This window comes from Notothenia rossii, assembly GCF_949606895.1.
Source record: "Notothenia rossii genome assembly, chromosome: 10".
Classification (NCBI taxonomy): domain Eukaryota; kingdom Metazoa; phylum Chordata; class Actinopteri; order Perciformes; family Nototheniidae; genus Notothenia; species Notothenia rossii.
Genome location: NC_136908.1, coordinates 53,126,483 through 53,145,581, shown reverse-complemented (window position 1 = coordinate 53,145,581; position 19,099 = coordinate 53,126,483). Strand labels below are relative to the sequence as shown.

Sequence of the window (19,099 nt, the reverse complement as noted above, 5' to 3'; positions counted from 1 at the left end):
GTAAAATGTTCTCTGTGCATGTGATGCTGACTGACAAGTGATATCTAGTGAAACCAACTGGTTTAAAGCCAAGATAGTTAGACTTTGTGAACCTGCCTGTGTTCGGGCATGGAGGGAAGCTATTGCTGAACAAAGTCCTTTGAATAGCTTACTGATTGCACAACTAGCTGCATCTCCTCTCAACTCTGAAGCTTCTATTCTCAAACCAATGCTTGTCTTTTTTGATTTTCTCTTTGGTTTCCACCTCCGTACACAGAGCAGCATGTCTTGGGTGTGAGGGCTCATCTGTTTGAGAAGGGCACCACTTCCCATGAGGAGGCAGCAGGGGAGCACACTTCTAAAGGAACCCTAATGAAGGGATTTGAGCTGCAGAGCTTCAAATATATTCATTTTGACAGCAGATTCCAAGAAGCAGTTACTGTAAGGTCAGTACCGAGAGCACTTTCAGACATTTGAAACACTTTAATCAGGATAAAAATGTTGAACTTGATACTTATTAGTTATTTATTTTAGTGTGTCTGGCATGTCTTCACAGCTGTGAAAACAGCTTCATCTTCCACAATGCTCTTTAAAGACTTCAGCTATTTTAGTTTATTATGTTGACATTTTTTAAGTCAGATTATTTGTGTGACGATCTGTGAGTGTGTATTGTCTCTTTCTTGTGCAGAAAAGTTTTTATATATTTACCTTTTATTTGGAAAAACTAAGACATTTGGTTTTGTCTTACTTGTAACTTATACACTTGTCTTTCAGTTGCTGTAGTCTGTCACAGTGAATTACACAATTACTCGTTCAACACAAATTAAACTCCTATTTCATTTTGCTGCATGTCGTTAATTTGCAGTGAGCTAAGAGTTCTGTTACGTAATAAAGGTTGTTAAAGTTAGCTTGCAGACAAGATAAGAGAGATAAAGCGAGGGCGATAAAGCGAGGGAGGCCTGTGGCGCAGTGTTGGTGGTGTTAGGATCAGGGGGTCACAGGTTCAAACCCCACTGCAGTCAACATGTCGTTGTGTCCCTGGGCAAGAAAGTTCACCCCAAATTGCTCCTGTGGGGATTGCCCACAGTATTGAGTATACTAATGTACTGTAAGTCGCTTTGGGTAAATGCGTCTAACAAGTAACGTGTAAAGTAATAATTGGATATTTAAAGTTCAAATTTGACCTTTTTACTTCGGAAAGAAAGATCTATTATAACGCTGATTGGATCAAATTGTCTTTAACCCATTATCATTTGTAAATGTTAGTACCCTTAAAATCACCTATATTTTAAGGTACTGGACTCCCCAGCATTCACAGTTCACACAATTTAAAATGCAAAAAAGATAAAAACCCAAATCGAAAAAATTAATGTGATCCTTTTATTGTGCAGAAGAAATCGTTATTCATTTAAGAATGTTAACACAAGCAAACGGCTGTTCCCGGCTGCACAGGGAGGCTCCTGGAGCAGCGAGGACTGACTGATGGGATTTCTGCAGAACCCAAACCTGACCCAGCCAGAGGTTACCCACTGGGAGTCAACCCCACTCCTCTCCTCAACTGGTACTGTGACATTTATCATCAAAGCTCATGTTACCTTAAAAGAGATCTACTGCTCTCAGTCAAAGTGATTACGTTTTTTCACATTTTTCATACATTTGGACTTTCCTTTGACTTTACACTAGTCCCACTACATCTGCAATTTGCAATACAATATTTATAAGTGTGAAACTGATATGTTTTCCACTGTCCGAGTGTCTGAATTATTAACACCCATTGATACAACAGGGCCTTCACTGTAGATTAAGTTTAACACATAAAACATGGCCTCACTTTTGAGTTCCGTATTTAAGCTTTTGGAACGATGTTTAAATGTGTGTAATTTGCCCAAGAGCTTAAAAAGTACTTTGCATGAATCTTAAAGGTCCACTGTTATACTTTAGATGCAAATGAGCAGCTGCTGGCCACGCCCCTCTGTAAGATGATTGGTTTAGAAAAACACAATGGCGCTCTAGGAAGAGATTCAGGTGATAAGGTTATGGCTTATGGCTGAACAACCCTAAAAAACACAAAGTGGCCAAAATCTGATCAACTCATTTTCAGACAGGTTTTTATATAAATGGATCAGGACAAAAAGAGAGAGGATATGTTTTTGCACAATAGGTGAACTTTAAGTATACATGAAAGATGTTCTGCTAGTGTTTGTTTACTGCCTTTGTATTAATCTACACAACCTCATTAAACCTCCTGTGCTCTTTCCCCGAAACAGTTAACAACACCATAATCGTGCTGGGCGTGTTGACCTTTGCCCTGCAGCTGTGTTTAGCTCTGCTCTTCATGCTGAGATGTTGGAGATTTGACAACAGAGTACAAGAGGCTCTCAAACACCCGGAGACTGCTGGCAAACTCATCGGTGAGCCTTTATTGCTAGTTCTTGTTTTAGGATGGTCATTAGAAAACAAATGATACAATTGAAACTTCACAAGTGGTATGACTTTTTAATTTGCAACTAAGATACTGAACTGATGCCTTAGGTCATGTTTTGTAGCATATTCTGTATTAGTGTTATAAAGATGTAATCATGTTTTGGCATGGAATAAAGTGAGAGAAGCAGCATGAGTTAGGTATGTTGTGAAAGCCATCTGACTTGAAAATGGCCTGTCATCAAATTGTATTTTCTTCACTAGATTCATTTCTTATTTCTTCTTTATTTCTATTCCTCAGCCCTCTCATCCTTCCACATCGAAATATACAAACAGGCCAGCTTTCAGCTATGTGGCGTAAGCGCTGCCACACCATCACCGATCGTGACAGAATCACCTGAAGAATATGAACCCTTCAAACACCACCTGTTTGCACCTTCCATACCCTGGGACCTTGTTCAGCGCTAGTTATTGATGATAAGAGTGAATGCATCCTTTTTATATAATGTACAATCTACATGAAATGCGATACTGTGTCTTTTAAAGCTGCAAAGTGTAAGAAATGGAAGAATTTAAATGTATAACATAAAAAAATGAACTAGAATAAAGGTGAAGCTGCACTTTTGATATGAACAAATGCTAATGTATATAACTTGGAAAGTGTTCATAGTGACAAGAGAGAAAATGATCCCCCACTGCAGAACATCCCCTAAATTCTAAGCTGCGTTTTAGCATCTTTCAGTTTATTTATTTAGTTTTTTACAGCCTGCAACTTAAATGTTTTGCTTCAGTCTCACTGCTCTTATCAGTTACACTTACAGTAGCAGTAGGCTCTGATAAATCTGCAAGTTTCAACTGAGCTAAAAGAAAACATTTAGTAAATGTGTGGGTTTTTTTCTCTCAAAACAAAATCTTGTCCACACAAGCGCTGTTTTAAATATCTCCAGCCAGATTCAAACATATCAAAGTATGTATGCGTTCAAATATAAAAAGTCCTGTTAGGAGGTTATTGGGCCATGTCCAGAGTTCACGGATGTTTTAAAGCCGGTATTGTATTTGACGTGGCCTCATTACTTAAAGAAGAGTTACAATTACCAACGCTGAAGTTTACAAGCCAAAAAATCTCAGTTTTCCCATATACACAGCAGGACTGATAACTGAGTTTCTGAAATATTGACACTTCGGTTGGTGACATGTCAACATGAAATGTCTGTTGTGCAACCCCTTGTAGCAAAAATACCTGTTAATGCATTATTAGTACATATCTAAGGAGCTTCTCTAGGAGGTAGGAGTTTTTTTCAGAAACGTCAGCTGTTTGACTTACCCCATACAGCCATGAATACAGCAAAGAAGACTGTTGCACCATTGTCAAACAGATGGGTGACCTGTGAAGATACAGGAATATGACGAGATGCCACAAAATGTTATAAAAACAAAATGTAGCTTCAGGTTCCCAGTTAATACTTAAGCAGTTTAGCATCAATCACTGACCAGTACATTTCTGAAGACACCAGAGATATCTTTAAATAAATTATTTAGGTGCCTTATCATTAAGGGTGAAAGTGACATATGAAACAAACATTTCCATTAGTTAAAAAGTGCTAATCACTTTTCTAGGACATAGGATATGGTGTTGGTGTGTGGACAGTACCTTGGCGTAGATGCAGCTGTCTGACAGCCTCAGGTAGGGGCAGTATTGGTCGCAGATGGGGCACATGATGATGTCTTTGGCCTGGCAAATTTCCTTACTGAAGGACAACATGCAGCCCATTAAACTCTGGTAAAGTTGGTATTACAATATCCAGCAACATAGTACTAACCCAAACTGATGCCACTTCTTCTTCTGAAAAAGTAATTTGATCACACCTTTTTATTCCGTGCCTCTGAATAGTGTTTTTAAACTGTGTTTTATAAAGTGATGACAGAGCACAAATGCATCTACATCCTAAGTACGCACATTTTGTTTCCAGATCACATTTAAAGAAAGCTCAAGCTGACCAAAATGTCATACGACAACATTTTAAGAATTAGTGGGTGAAAGTTTGTTGTTTACCATAAAGGAAAAAACATGTGAAAATTAACATTGAGTTCCTGTTAAGAATTTACTTTAAGCAGAGAATCCTGAATTTCCTTTTATTTTATATTACAAGCTCAAATACTATTAGCGATAAGGGACATATCACATGACGATGCCTTATCCATAAAACCAAATTGGCTGTGCATTAAGAACAGTGACATGTCTTCCTTTCTAAATACCATTACTTATCTGGTCTGTGCTTGCCGTGTACATCTGAAGCAGAAATCAAGGCTTATTCTTCTGTAAACTCTAAGAATATAATACAGCTACCTGCTCTGGGGACACTTACATTTATCAGAAAAGAGAGGAGGTGTGTTTACCTGACCTGGCAGTGCTCTAGAGTGAAAATGCCGTACAGGAATACAAAAAGGCCGACCAGAGCTGCAGGAAACAGCATCCCTGTGTACCAGCCTAGCCAGGCGAAGTACAGACCAATCTTCTCACCAAAATACCTCCTGAAAGAACAACAGAGCAAAAATGGCTTGTCAAATTCAAGATGTAATGCGCATGATAATAAAAAGGGGCATTGTGTAGTTTTCAGGCATGTCCACTCTACTACTTGCTCCATACAATCTAAATAAAAGGTGCAATTATTACATATCTTTGTAGGTCGATCTGGAAGTAAGCATCGCAAGGGCTCCCTCTACAGAAAGCAATGGGATTTTGGAATATTACAGAAAATAAGATCTGGGGCAAACACGTTTATGAAGCTAACCTATTTTGTTAAGCAGGATAACCTCTAAAACCAGTTTCATGAAAGTTGAAGCGCATATAATTGCAACAACTATAGCAAACATAATGCTGTAAACAACCCAGTCACATGGCTTCACTTCTACTAAGCGTAGAGGGGGCGTTAGCATGATGAGGTAACGTAGCCTCATTTAGTCACTGTTAGCAAAGACATTGAAGGCTTCTCAATACTCTAATTTCCCCTCCTCGACTCCTATCCTCGTGTCTTAGTCCCGCCCACAGGAGATGCGAGCGGAGGAGTCGAGGAGGGGAACCGAGGAGAGAGAAGGGAAAGCAGCGGTTAGAGAAATGAGAACTCCTCTCCTCTGAGCGGTCATTTTAAAGAGACGTCCGTTAATGATGACAGGAGGCACAGCAGCACTCTGTCTGATGGATAGAACTGTGTTCATGATGACTTATATATTTACTTTAATTCATTGACAGTGCGGTATAATGAGACAATAACAGGCTACAGATGCGGACATATACACACAAATATATTTATATAAATATATACAATTTCAGAATCAAAAGTATGAGAGCACTCTCATAATAACCTGACACAATCAGAGACTGGATATATCCCCCCTTCCCCCCTCCCCTCTGGTCGCTGAAATGGGGAATTGAAATTACGGGCCAAAAGTTGTATTTACAAGTATTAAAAGTAAGCATACAACACCAAGCCAACTGAGACCCGCCCTGTCCGCCGCATCTACGCACTGTACAACACGCACCAACACACTGTACCACACACACACACTGTACCACACACACTTACAGCTCCTAAAGCATATATATCAGGATACAGCCGTTGTGTATTTTATTATGTGAAGCACTAAATGGTCTTAGAAAAATATCGACTCTTTGTTTGTAGATATCTACTAAACTACAGCATACAAATACAGAGAGTAATGTAGGCCTGTTATACTGAGTGATATATATTTTACACACTGCTCTGCTTTCTGCACGGACCTCACAGCTGTTCTCACTGTAAACATTGCGTCGCGATGAAAGCAGTTACTAAAATAATATCCAAGGGATGCATGCAGAGCTGTCATTGGCTGATAGGCGAGGTGAGGCCCCCTCCGCGAGGTGAGGCCCCCTCCGCGAGGTGAGGCCCCCTCCGCGAGGTGAGGCCCCCTCCGCGAGGTGAGGGCTCCACCCAGTCTGCGTGATCTGTGTGTAGGGAGGGGCGGGCCTGCTTCCACCCCTCTTCACAACCCAGTCTCACGGCATTTCGTGTTATAGTCACGATATTTAATCTATTGATTCGTGTTCACCAACACGATTTCCCCCTTTTTTTCGTGTCACACAGAACGATTTTAAAAGCAATGTATTTCTATTGGTAGTATGTTACGTGCCTGCAGCATGTCTTTTTGTCCGTTCGGTTCGGGTCTTGGAAGACCGGAAGCTGTGGGGGCAACTTCTAATTGTGGGAAAAACAAAAACGTTCAGTTGAGACGTCCCATAGAACATTTTGCGAAACACAATAGCCAGCATGTGTAGTTCTGGGGGGGCGTTCGATTCCAGTTTTGGATAGTCTGGCATGGTTTCATTCCATTTCAAACAGCTGTTTGACGCTCGGCGTAACCTTGGCGCACTGCCACTCCAACATCCAATCCCAGAGCTTGAAGATTTATCACGGGGATAGTAGTCCTAAACGATAGCTGGGGATTATGGTTAGTGTAGTGTCTTCCGCCATCCTAAACTCAGAAATGTTTTTCGGATTTCATATCGCATTAACACCATATCCCTACATGCATTGCGGCTAAAACATCCAATCAGCGAGCTTAAACCATAGCTGAGGATCTTGGGTTATCAGTTCAGTGGCTGTGTATCACAATGATGCTCTAAATCAGTGGTTCTCAACTGATGGGTCGTGAACCGAAAGTGGGTCACGGATCCGTTTCGAGTGGGTCGCGGATGTGTGAGTGAAGAACAAAAAAAACAACAAAAAAATGATTTTTTTTTTTTTTTTTTAAAGTCAAAATAAAAGTCAAACTTTTATTTTGAAGGCCCGATTTTCTAACGCTGTGCATGCAGTCGGCGTTGGACTGGAAGTACCGGAGACCATCAACGGTTTTGAAAACTTCTGTCACGTAGTGATCATCTTCTCAATAAAATATCTTTGCTGATGTTTTTTCGAGTCTTCTGGCCAATCAGAATCAAGATTGTTGCCGGAAGTCTCCACGGAGAATAACTTTGCGGTAGAACTCTTCTTTATCCTTCAGATAAAAATGAACACATAATGAAATATGACCCCCGGTTTGATGATTGACAGGTCACAGAACAATGGGAGCTATCTACCCTTACCCACAATTTAAAGTAAGTCACACAGACTATCTCCTCTTTACTCTTCTCGCAGCAAGATGTCAGAACAAAGTGAAAAACAAACAATGGCATAACATAGGCCTATTATTAATATGTCGGTTAGTAATAGATTTATTTATTTTCTTCTCAGAGTGTAACAGAATGCATAGTTTATGTTAGTATTTCTAAAAATCTCCTGGGGGAGAATCCCCCCTGACCCCCCTGCTGGGATTGGGTTTTCAGCATGTGTGCCTTTTTATATAGTTCAGCTTTGATTCCATCATCTCATTAAACCTTTTTTAAAAGCATACTTTAGTTCTGAGAAGGGATATATGCGCTGTACTTCACTTGTTTTAATATTTTATGCTGAAAAGCGTATATATTACAGCACTTTTTTTTGTTGAATAGATTTGAGTGCTTCAAAATGTTGGGTCGCGATGTATTGACCAAGTAAAAAGTGGGTCCCGAGGCCTGACGAGTTGAGAACCACTGCTCTAAATGTCCCTTATAGGCCTACGTCTGTTTCCGGTTATTTTTATTTTGAAATTCAGTTCCTGACGGACTCCAAAAAAGCCAGAGATTATGGAATTAAACAAATAAATAAAAACAAGGATAATTGTGTGTTATTGGTGAGTAAATAACAGTGTGTTATTTAGAAAAGAATAACAAATTAGAAGGAAAAAAAGATTTTAAAAAATACAGATTTCAGTATTCTGAGGCTCTGAGCCCCATTTCTTTTCCTCACAGACGACAAAAAAAGTCAGACATTGTACGATTTAAAATAAAAACAGTAATCATGGCTTGATATTGAGTAAGAACATGTTTTCATGAACCCCACAGCTTCCGGTCTTCCAAGACCCGAACGGACAAAAAGACGTGCTGCAGGCACGAAACCGATACACCGATACCGATACACGATACCAATAGAAATACATTGCTTTTAAAATCGTTCTGTGTGACACGAAAAAAAGGGGAACATCGTGTTGGTGAACACGAATCAATAGATTAAATGTCATGACTATAACACGAAATGCCGTGAGACTGGGTTTGCTCTTCCAAATCATCAAACGTCATCCATGTATTCCACGCCGTCTTCTTGCCCCTGCCATCAAAAGATGACACAGTGTCACATCCATTAAATGCATGGAACATTGGTAAGGCTATGCATCGATCTTGACCTAGTGATCTCGCCATCTCATGAGCTGCTAAATGCCGAAAACTCTTCCCAGCTCCAAAGGCAACCCACAGCTCAGTGATGTTGAGGGATTGGGCTGCTGTGACTGCCAGTACTACCACACCCGTGTCAACTGTGCGTATTGACACCTTGCTATACCCTTCCTTCACAGCATCTCCTAGGTGCAGTAGGATGTGGTTATCCTCCTCATGTGTGCATGGTGCAAATACTGATCATTTGTTTGCCAGGAAGGAGAACAGTTCAGCCTTCTTGTCTTCAATGCTGTTACAGCCGCTGCCTTCCTGGGGCTGTTAAGGCTGTTAAACCTGTTTGTGTGTGTGTGTGTGTGTGTGTGTGTGTACACATGAGCTGCGCAGTTCCTCCGACGTCCCGCCCTCGCAACATCCGAAGAGGTGATTGGATGAGACGTCATCCAATCCCCCACCCTTCCGGCACATCTCCCGGGGGAGGAGTACAAAGGCCGCGGACTGTCATCACTCTGGAGGCTCTGTTGAGGAACAGACGCCTCTCGCTATTTGCTCGTCGTTCTGTGTTTAACTTGTGTGGTATACATTCTGTTAACAGGGGTTAACTCGTATGTGCTTAGTGTCTTGTTGATTTATGTGTTTAGAGTGGTGTGTTCAGTTACCCTATTTAGCTGTGTTTTCTTGCAGCCTCCTTTCGTTAAGTGTTCAGTAATTTCAGGTGTGTAAATAGGCTCACTTTTGAGAGTCCTCCCTTAGTTTGGTTGCCCATTTAAACTTGCGCCCTTGTGGCCTCTTTGTTTGTTTCAGGCTGCCTGCCTGCCATTTTGTTTACCGCTGCTGTTTAAAATAAACTATACCAATTCCACTCTGGTCGTGTTATTTCCCTTTGGTTCCCCTAGCCCAGGGGTCTGCAACCTTTTTGACCAAAAGAGCCATTTTGCTCCTTTTTCCCAAACATTTTTTTGTCTGGAGCCGCAAAACATATTTCTTAGCTTGATAGCTAATAAAGCTGTATTTATTGTTATATCAGACAAAAACTAGTTTTTTTGCATTTATTAGGCTATTTATTACATTATATACAACTGTTAACCTCGAATAAGAAACAAATAACTCCTATAAGGAGAATTAAAAATAATACACAGGCCTACTTTAAAATAAATTAAACACAGCACTTGGGGAGTCCTCTGCACATTTGAAGGGAAAACAAATATTATTAAAATGGGCCCACTTTGAAATAAATAAAACATAGCTGCACCCTAAAAAGAGTTAAAGGTAGGGTAGGTAAGAATGGAGAAACCAGCTCGAGTGCGCTTGAATTTGAAAATACACAACCGGAAAAAATATGCCTCTTCCTTCAGACTTCCTTACAGAGCCCCTCCTCCAACACACACGAACGCGCACATGACCAATGAGGGCACGAGATAAGTTTGTGCACAGATGGAAGGCTGACAGGCAGGTAGGCCATCCAGTTATTTTAGCCGGGCCGGCTCAGATGACTGGTCGTGCTTTTTAAAGCGCTACGGCTTCCAGAGATTAATTTTTGTATGTATTTATTGTCAAAGCATTTAATATATTCATTGCTATCGGGATGTTAAGAGCATTCCATGGAATATAACAAAAAGTGTTTTCTGAAATAAATTACATACCCCATTGAATTATGACTGAAGATCGTCAGCTGTCTTCCTCTCCGTGTTGTTCCCTGATACGTAAAGGCTGCAGTGCAGCACCTTTGACAACTTCTCTCTACATATCAAACATACCGGTAAACCAGCATCGTTTGCTGTGAAAGCATATAACTCTGTCCACACAGAATTAAATCCTGTGTTCCTCCGATACTTTTCTTTGATTTATCCATAGTTCGCTCATCGAGGGGGGTCAGGTTATTCACCCTCAGGAAAAGGCGCTCGCGCGGGACCGTAGCAGGATGTGACGCATATTTTAGTTGACCTAATTAAAACCGTTTTGTTTTTTATTTATGTGTCACAGTATCACCTCAAAATACAAGATACGAAACATTTTCAACCATGCAACAAAATATAAATAGTCCTACAAATACTTTTATTTTATTTCCTTCTTATTTTTGTCTTCAAGGGAGCCAGAGCAGAGGGCTGAAAGGGCCGCATGCGGCCCGTGGGCCGCGGGTTGCCGACCCCTGCCCTAGCCCAATAGGGAACATAACACGTGGGGGCTCATCCGGGATATGAACCCGGGACCTCTCGCACCCAAAGCGAGAATCATACCACTATTGGGCTAGGGGAACCAAAGGGAAATAACACGACCAGAGTGGAATTGGTATAATTATAAGTGGTTTATTTTAAATAGCAGCGGTAAACAAAATGGCAGGCAGGCAGCCTGAAACAAACAAATTGCCACAAACACCGGCAAGTTTAAATAGGCAACCAAACTAAGGGAGGACTCTCAAAAGTGAGCCTATTTACACACCTGAAATCACTGAACACTTAACGAAAGGAGGCTGCAAGAAAACACAGCTAAATAGGGTAACTGAACACACCACTCTAAACACATAAATCAACAAGACACTAAGCACATACGAGTTAACCCCTGTTAACAGAATGTATACCACACAAGTTAAACACAGAACGACGAGCAAATAGCGAGAGGCGTCTGTTCCTCAACAGAGCCTTTGTACTCCTCCCCCGAGAGATGTGCCGGAAGGGGCGGGGATTGGATGAAGTCTCATCCAATCACCCCTTCGGATGTTGCGAGGGCGGGACGTCGGAGGAACTGCGCAGCTCATGTGTACACACACACACACACAAACAAGTTTAACAGCCTTAACAGCCCCAGGAAGGCAGCGGCTGTAAAAAATGCGCAGAAACTTTGGCCAGTTTCCAGGAATGACACTGGATGGCTCAACGTGTCTATGAACTCCCTTCCCTCTCTTGCTGCATGTTTCAGCCTTCAGACTTTCGGGGAAATATTCATCCCACACGACAACGACTCTGCTAACATGCTCCAGCTGAGAGCATGTCAGTGTGGTGAGAACACTTTCTGCACATAATCAAAAAACGTCTTAGCAGCACCAGGTCGTAGCATGTTCACAAGAGCAGCCCCATCAAGGATGATGACCTGTACTGTGGGGTGAGATGCAATCTTTTGTAAAGAAATCAGGTCCTCCAAACAGCCCACCAATCTGACTTGGTACCAGTTCTCAGCTTGCCCATTTGTGACAATGATGGTGGCCTTTCATGAGTCTTCTTGAGCATGGGGCCTTCAGGCGCTGCAGGATTTGATCCATTATGGTGTAGTGTGTTACCAATAGTTTTCTTGGTTACTGTGGTCCCAGCTGCCTTGAAATCATTAACAAGTTCCTCCTGTGTAGTTCTTGGCTGATACCTCACCTTTCTCATAATCATCAATACCCCACGGGGCGAGATCTTGTGTGGAGCCCCAGACCGAATCTCCAATGCCTGCCTTACCACATCTATGGAATGACGAATCATGGCCACAGATTTGGCCTGGTCGTAGAAGAGGGGAAGTAGAGAAGTGAGTGTGACAGTGCTCTCTGGTATTGTATGACCGCACTAGCAGCCAGGAGTCAGTCAATCAGGCACGCAAGCATCTCTTCACCCAGAAAGGTAGAACAATTGAAGTACTCCCCCCAACATAAGCAGCATTGATTCAGCACACAAAGAGAGCTGCCTTCCAAGCTGGTCACTGCTGGGGACATATGATGTTTGCAGCCCCTGGACTCCCATCCCCAGGTGACTGGATGCAAAAAGGGGTGCAGTGGACAATTTTCAAATGTGTAAAGGTAGGAATTCAGTGCACTGCCCTTTGTGGGGGACTGTGTTTTCAGAACTAACTCTGCATTTAGTTGAAAACCTGTAATATTACATATATATTATGTAACATGTATTACTTCTCCATAATAAATATGTTAATGGTTTTACTGTGTATTTTGTTCCCTGAATACCAGATACATGGATTTAGCTCAATTCTAGCATGTTGTAAATAGTACCACTGCATTCTTCATCCTCGAAAATGTAGGATTAGCCACCAGAATCAAGTTCCTAGGTGGTCTAGATCCTAAGCTACTGGTAAAATAACAACCAATGGACAAATATGCGATGGCCCATAGCCAGAAATCTTCGTTAGGGCATGCTCTAACAGTGTGCCAAAGTTCATGTTTTTATCATCAAAAGCACAATTCTTTGAGATATTTCACATATCTGCTGGACTATGAGATAAGTCAGGCCGTGCGTCACGCCTCCACCGTTCCCAGAAATGCTTCCGCGGAGGAGCCGTGGAGGAACCATCAGTGTATCCTCGGCTATAGCTCCTCCAGACAGCCTCCTCGATGCACGATGCTCGGTCTTCGATGTGCATTTAGTGAAATTAGATGTCGTTCAACATGGCGCGCTGAAATCCATTTCCGGGTTACTACCGGAGGACCGAGGAGTCGAGGAGTCGAGGAGGGGAAATTAGAGTATTGAGAAGCCTTCAATGAGACACATTACTTCTTGTTCTGTGGTCTGAGGTCAGACTAGCCCTACAGTGATTCTACTTCACTTCTAGGGGAACTATAGTGGTATCACTGGAAATAACTGGCTAGTCAATTAGCATGCTAATCTCAGTAGCTATCTCTGCGACACAGCACAGTGAGTCTTTGACTTTGCGTTAATACTGTAACCTCTTCACATTCTATTAATTATGTTAGTTAATTCATTTTTTATGTTTAAATACAAATTCTGGCATTATCATACACATTGCAACTTCAAGTCTCTAAGTGTAGTTGGGCTACCTGATGAGGTCCAGTGGTTGGTATTTGTACCACACGCCCCACCAGGCCCAGCATTCGTATAGCAGGTGCCGATGGTTCTCTGCTCCGTGTGTTCTGATGGAGTTTTTGCTGTGGTAGCTTCCCTGTTAAAGTCCCAAAACATTATGTACACACACAGACATGGAGAAACACAATGTAGGAACTGTATGCATTGCTGTAATATCACAGAAAACAGTGATGACTTAAAAACAGGTAATGTAATTAATGAATTTATGGAGATCGCCAAAGATTACCTCGTGAAGAGGGAAAGCTGACTCATATGAACTATTGCTCAACAGACGATTAAGCCCTGAAAACAAAAACAGGGGATATTTAAAGAAGAGCAACAGAAGCTATATGCTGTAGCAGATAATAAGGGATGTGACTTTTTATTTAAAATATTGTTAAAATCTGATCTGCTTGAATACAATTCTCCGTGAATAAGCACAACAACATGCCTTGTAGTGTTTCTGAGGGTGTTTGTAAAAAGGATTGTCAATCTGACCGTTGTCCATTCGATCAGAGATGGGACCAAGTCATTGTTTTGCATGTCCAAAGTAGCAAGTCTTTGCAATCAGGTTCCAAGTCTTTAACATTCAATTTCAAGTCATACACAAGTTTTCTTAAAATGTAAGTGACTGTAAGCCCTTAACCAAAGATTTAGATTTAAGAGCAAAGGAATAGTTTTACGTCCATTTTTAAAGCTTTTTAAAACGACGTCAGCTCACTCATTGTTTGCCTGCAATATGAATACTGTCTCTGGACTTCCTTTTCCTTATGTTTCAAATATTACTAGTATATAATGCCTTGGGAAAAACTCACCCATCTTATTTTTGCCCTCCTCATATTTGACCCGCTGAAGGATGTGATGGGCGATGCGACTTCTTGTGGCGTTGTTGAAAAAGGTGTCTTTGTTGTGGATGATGAAACTGCAGTGAAACAAACCAGTAGACATTTTTGTGTGTTCATCATCAATTTTGTGTCTCAGGTAAATGTTTTAAAGGGTTGTTTCATGAAGACTCACTGATGTATCCTTGATCGACTGAAGGGGGCAGTGAAGCTCTCGTTTCCCTCTAGGTCGGGTAAAGTGTTGTTGTCAAACTTCATGGGCTTTCGAGGAAGCCAGCCACGAAATTTGTTGATGCGCTTTTCCATCCTGCAAGTGAAGTTTCTGTTAAAGCTCCAAGACAAGGGGTTTTGCTTCATCAGCTGATTTCATGCTGCCTCTTTAACTGAACACTAACCTGCTCATGAACTTGGGCCGTCGGTGCATGAAAAAGATTTTTCTCCTGGAATATGCAGAAATTAAGTATTAATATAGAACAGTTCAAAGGATATAAACATTACTACTATGGTTCCTGTTGCTGCTACAAGTATCAGTTATATTATGTGCTTTTGCTATTACTAATAAATATGATAATACTAATAAAAGTATACATTTTAAAGGATCCCACTGGAGATTTTTGACCAGTACTGCAATGGAGATTTTTTTTAATGAATGGTCTTTGTTCTTTGCCGAAACTATTCAGGTTTTATAATCTATTCACAAGGTTGATTACCTTAAAGGTGAGGTAGATAATTTTGGAGAAACCAGCTCGAGTGCGCTAGGATTTGAAAATACACAGCCGGAGTAAATCTGCCACTTCCTTACAGAGCCCCTCCTCCAACACACACGAACGTGCACATGACCAATGAGGGCACGAGATAAGTTTGTGCACAGTTGGAAGGCTGACAGGCAGGTAGGCAGTCCAGTTATTTTAGCCGGGCCGGCTAAAATGATTAGCCGTGCTTTTTACAGTACTACGGCTTCCACAGATGACATTCTTTTTTGTCAAAGCACTTCAGATATTCATTGCTATCGGGATGTTAAGAGCATTCCATGGAATATAACAAAAAGTGTATCTTGAGCCGGTTTCTCAAACGTACCTACCCCACCTTTAAGAAGGAATGCCGCTTTTATTGATTTAGTGATAATGACAGGAGCAAAGGTGGAACTTGGGTGAGATAGTATAAAGCGCATGAAACTCCAAAGGGGGGGAAGAAAAAAGGTTTTTCTGCGAGATCGCCGTGTGAGAACATCATGTTGATGTGTTTGTGTTTCACTTTCACTTTACAAACAGTTACTCCTAAACCTGAAAAAAAAATGTTATGTCTTCACTTAAAGAACTTATTTTGTTAGTGTTCAAAACTTTTGTTTCATTCAGTTTTACGTGTTTCACTTTGAATTTAACAATGTAGTAGGTGCAGTTTGGCACATCCCACACAAAAGAAGGGTAGTGATGACAGGAGATTTAACCAACTATGTGCAATATGTAAAATATGTGCAATAAATATATATGCCGTTAAAAACTGTGCAATATATACCTGGCTGCTAAATCCTCAGAACTGTTACAGGGTGTGTATTTTTGTAAAATGTGTAACTTCTTTATTATAATTCATTTGTTTATCTTTAGTACTTTTTGTATGCGCGCTTAGGTAACATTAAGCTGTCTTTGGTTCTTTTGTGACTAATAAAGGTATTCTGATTCTGAACCAGCTTCGAAATAGGTGCAAACACAAGCAATGAATAAAGACCAAAGACGTCAACATTTGGATATCAAAAACGGTTGAATAGAAGGGAAATGCCTTACATTATTCACTTAGTCTGTGATCTCACCTAAAAGGCATACGGATGTTCATGAGCTCTGCGTAGCGACAGAGGACGTCCCACGGTGCATGAAGCTTCAGAAAAATCACATCACTGTTTGTCAAAGAGGCCTGGAAGAGATCAGCATCAACATGTTCAACATCAATATGTTTGCTTTGTTCTGCTCTTCACCTCCTGCTCGTGTTACAAGAATCAGGAGAATACAATCCCGATGTTGAAGGACACAGACCACAAGTTTTCCCTGTGTGTGTTACTGCATTGGCAGATAAATTGGAATACACACTTTTTTAAGTGACACTTGAAATAAGAATTGCTTAATATAAGAAGCATTGGAGCACCATTATTTGGGTTTTATGAGTGATGGCTGAATAACAAATGGTACAGCAGCACTCTAAATTCAGCAATCCGAGATTACATGGATTTTAAGGCTAAGCATTAAATGCCCTTTTCATGAAATCTGTATTGATGTTGCAAATGTTGGCTAAGTCTCTCTCACAGTCATCAGCAAAAGAACCAGATATTTCCATCAGGGTTGGGGGAGAACAAAGTTGAGTTGGATATTGGAGAGACAGCAAGCGCATTTCGTGGCTTTTGCAGGCAGTGGCAAGTACTTCCGGCATCTGCCACAGAGGCCACTATTCCGTGGCCTCTGTGGCAAGTACTTCCGGCATCTGCCACAGATGTCACACCTTGCCGATGCATCTGCCGCTACTGAACGGGAGTTGCCACAAGATGGCAGACCTCGATTCCACCGGGTCCGTCTGCGTCGCGTCACGGCTGCGCCGCGGTTTTGGTCCGGCCTCCTCCATACCCTACCGGGAGCGTTTCAGAAGCATTTCAGAAGCGGAGCGTCTTGCCTGCCGGCTCGCAGTTTTTGTTGATTTGGGCATATTTCCTGGACAGGCTACTTTGTACAGACAAAGTCAATAATAATTGTAATATTCCAGTTATAAACGACATGAATCAAAGATGTGTTGCTGTATTTTAGTGGTAAAAAAATACATTCATCATCATAATTATTCTATATATTGCCGAGAGAAGGGAGTCGGAGGCGGTGCAATGTAGGTACAAAGCTGGCTTTATTGAGCAGCAGAAATGCTCATGTTGTTGGGTCGGAGCCCGGGAAGCAAAGAGAGAGAAGAAAGGAGGGCACACAGTGACCGTTTCTCAATCGGGAGGATGCTTGCTTGGTAGCACATGTCTTCCGAGTCACTTGCTTCAGAAGCTAGGCAAGAATCCTTCCTGGCATTCGGAAAACGAAGAGTGGAACAGGCTAGCAAGTGTGCAGGTGTGCGTCATATGAGAGGCCCCGCCTTACATTTTCCGCCACAGATTTGGGGAAATTGGTCCGTGCGCAAAGCATTGTGGGGATTTTAAGGACGCGAAGTCTACCCATGTGCAGCCTCGAAATTACCCCCAAACAAGGACGCGGCCTCGGTGGAATTCCAAGTATGCTGGAGATTGGAACAGTCCTTCGGCGGCACTCGATGACGTAGCATCCTTGAAATATTGGCTTGGAAGCCAGTTTCCTCGAGATTGAGAAACGGCCAGTAAGTACACAGGAGGTACCGTCAACAAATGTGTCCGTGCAGAACAATACCCCCAACCTGTAGTTCCATGAGTGAATTATTTGTCAATCAGTGATCACTACAATATATAATTTACACAGTGCCTGTAAACCGGAGGAGAACGCTGGCATTTCTCCTCCTACTTGAAAGACCACGGAGGGATAGGGTCTGCAAAATTAGTTTATTTTGGGGATGGACCGGATGCTCTGACCGGTCCACTTCCTGCCCGGCGCCTCTGCAACGTACGCTTCGCGTCGAAAAATAGACTTGAATCCTATTTTGAGCGGAGCCCAGTGCCGAGGCGCTTCTGGGACGCTTCTGAGCCGTAACGCGGCGCGTCTGGTGGAATAGCACCCATTGACTAGAGTGGCCGCGATCTTTGCGAACTCCGCTGTGCGGCCGTAACGCGGCCGTAATGCGACGCAGACGGACCCGGTGGAATCTAGGAGAGAAGGTTTACGGTAGCTGCCACTCGCCTTCCGTGGCAAATGCTGCTGTTTAAACCCGTATTTATCGTGTAAAATCTCGCTGTTTAGGCATGACTTTATCGAACTGATCTGTACACAGGACTGATGATCTGTACACAAGACTGATGGTCCGATCTCTATTTTTCAAAAAGATTAAAGATTATAATTTCTATCTATTTTATTTGGAGAACGTGGTTTGTTAAAATAAATAAACATGCTATTTTTATGATAATACTGGTATAAGTAAATAAAGAGAACTTATTGACATTAAGACCTATCATTGTTGACCAGAGGTGGGAAATAGGCTAACTAAGTAGGCTACATATACTCAAGTACTGTAGGCCTACTTGTGATTTAGAAATAGCCTACTTGTGCTTTAGTTGAGTATTTAAATTGCATTTTACTTAGTACTTCTACCCCACTACAATTCAGAGTTAAATGGTATAATTTTACTCCACTACATTTATGTAATAGGCTACCTTTAGTTACTTACTACAGATTCTGATTAATGATGAGAAATATAATCAAGTCTTAAATCAGACTTTAGTTCCACCTGGAGTAAATTCACAAGCTACCCTACAGTATACAAAGTCATTACAACTGCACCTTTACCAGCTTTGATAACACTTTAATGATCACTAATTATAATGAAAACATTTAATATGTACTTTAGGTATATTTTTATGCTAATACTTTTGCGCTTTTACTTGTAACAGAGTATTCCTACATTTAGGTAGGCTACTTCTACTTTTACTTAACACTATAACCGCCAGGGGTCGCTGTAGGCTACCTAAAACCGCCAACGGGTAAAATGTCCGCTATTAGAATGCATTGATTTTCAAGGTACAATGTTATTTTATTTATTATACTAGAACAAAGGGTTAACAGTGAGTGTTGCCACTACTCGCCATGGCATGTGCCTTGGCATTTGCAGGCAGTGGCAGGTACTTCCGGCAT

General features: G+C 41.5%; 2 protein-coding genes across 10 annotated transcripts in view; one reads left to right on the top strand and one right to left on the bottom strand.

Moving 5' to 3' along the window:
- LOC307021235 (anoctamin-4-like) overlaps positions 1-19,099 on the bottom strand; it is a 67,310-nt gene that overhangs the window by 14,184 nt on the left and 34,027 nt on the right. For all 9 annotated transcript variants that reach the window (XM_079653170.1, XM_079653168.1, XM_079653169.1 and 6 more), the window contains 9 exons: positions 16,117-16,217; positions 14,705-14,749; positions 14,485-14,616; positions 14,283-14,389; positions 13,715-13,770; positions 13,443-13,564; positions 4,798-4,932; positions 4,052-4,148; positions 3,725-3,785 (listed from right to left, as the gene is read on the bottom strand). In XM_079653170.1, coding sequence (XP_079509296.1) covers positions 3,725-3,785; positions 4,052-4,148; positions 4,798-4,932; positions 13,443-13,564; positions 13,715-13,770; positions 14,283-14,389; positions 14,485-14,616; positions 14,705-14,749; positions 16,117-16,217 — 856 coding nt within the window. The remainder of the gene's footprint in view (positions 1-3,724; positions 3,786-4,051; positions 4,149-4,797; positions 4,933-13,442; positions 13,565-13,714; positions 13,771-14,282; positions 14,390-14,484; positions 14,617-14,704; positions 14,750-16,116; positions 16,218-19,099) is intronic.
- On the top strand, positions 109-3,025 carry LOC307021237 (uncharacterized protein). Its single transcript, XM_079653179.1, has 4 exons — positions 109-425; positions 1,432-1,540; positions 2,247-2,390; positions 2,702-3,025. Exons 2-4 carry the CDS (start codon positions 1,462-1,464, stop codon positions 2,866-2,868), a joined length of 390 nt encoding a protein of 129 aa, XP_079509305.1. The 5' UTR covers positions 109-425; positions 1,432-1,461; the 3' UTR covers positions 2,869-3,025.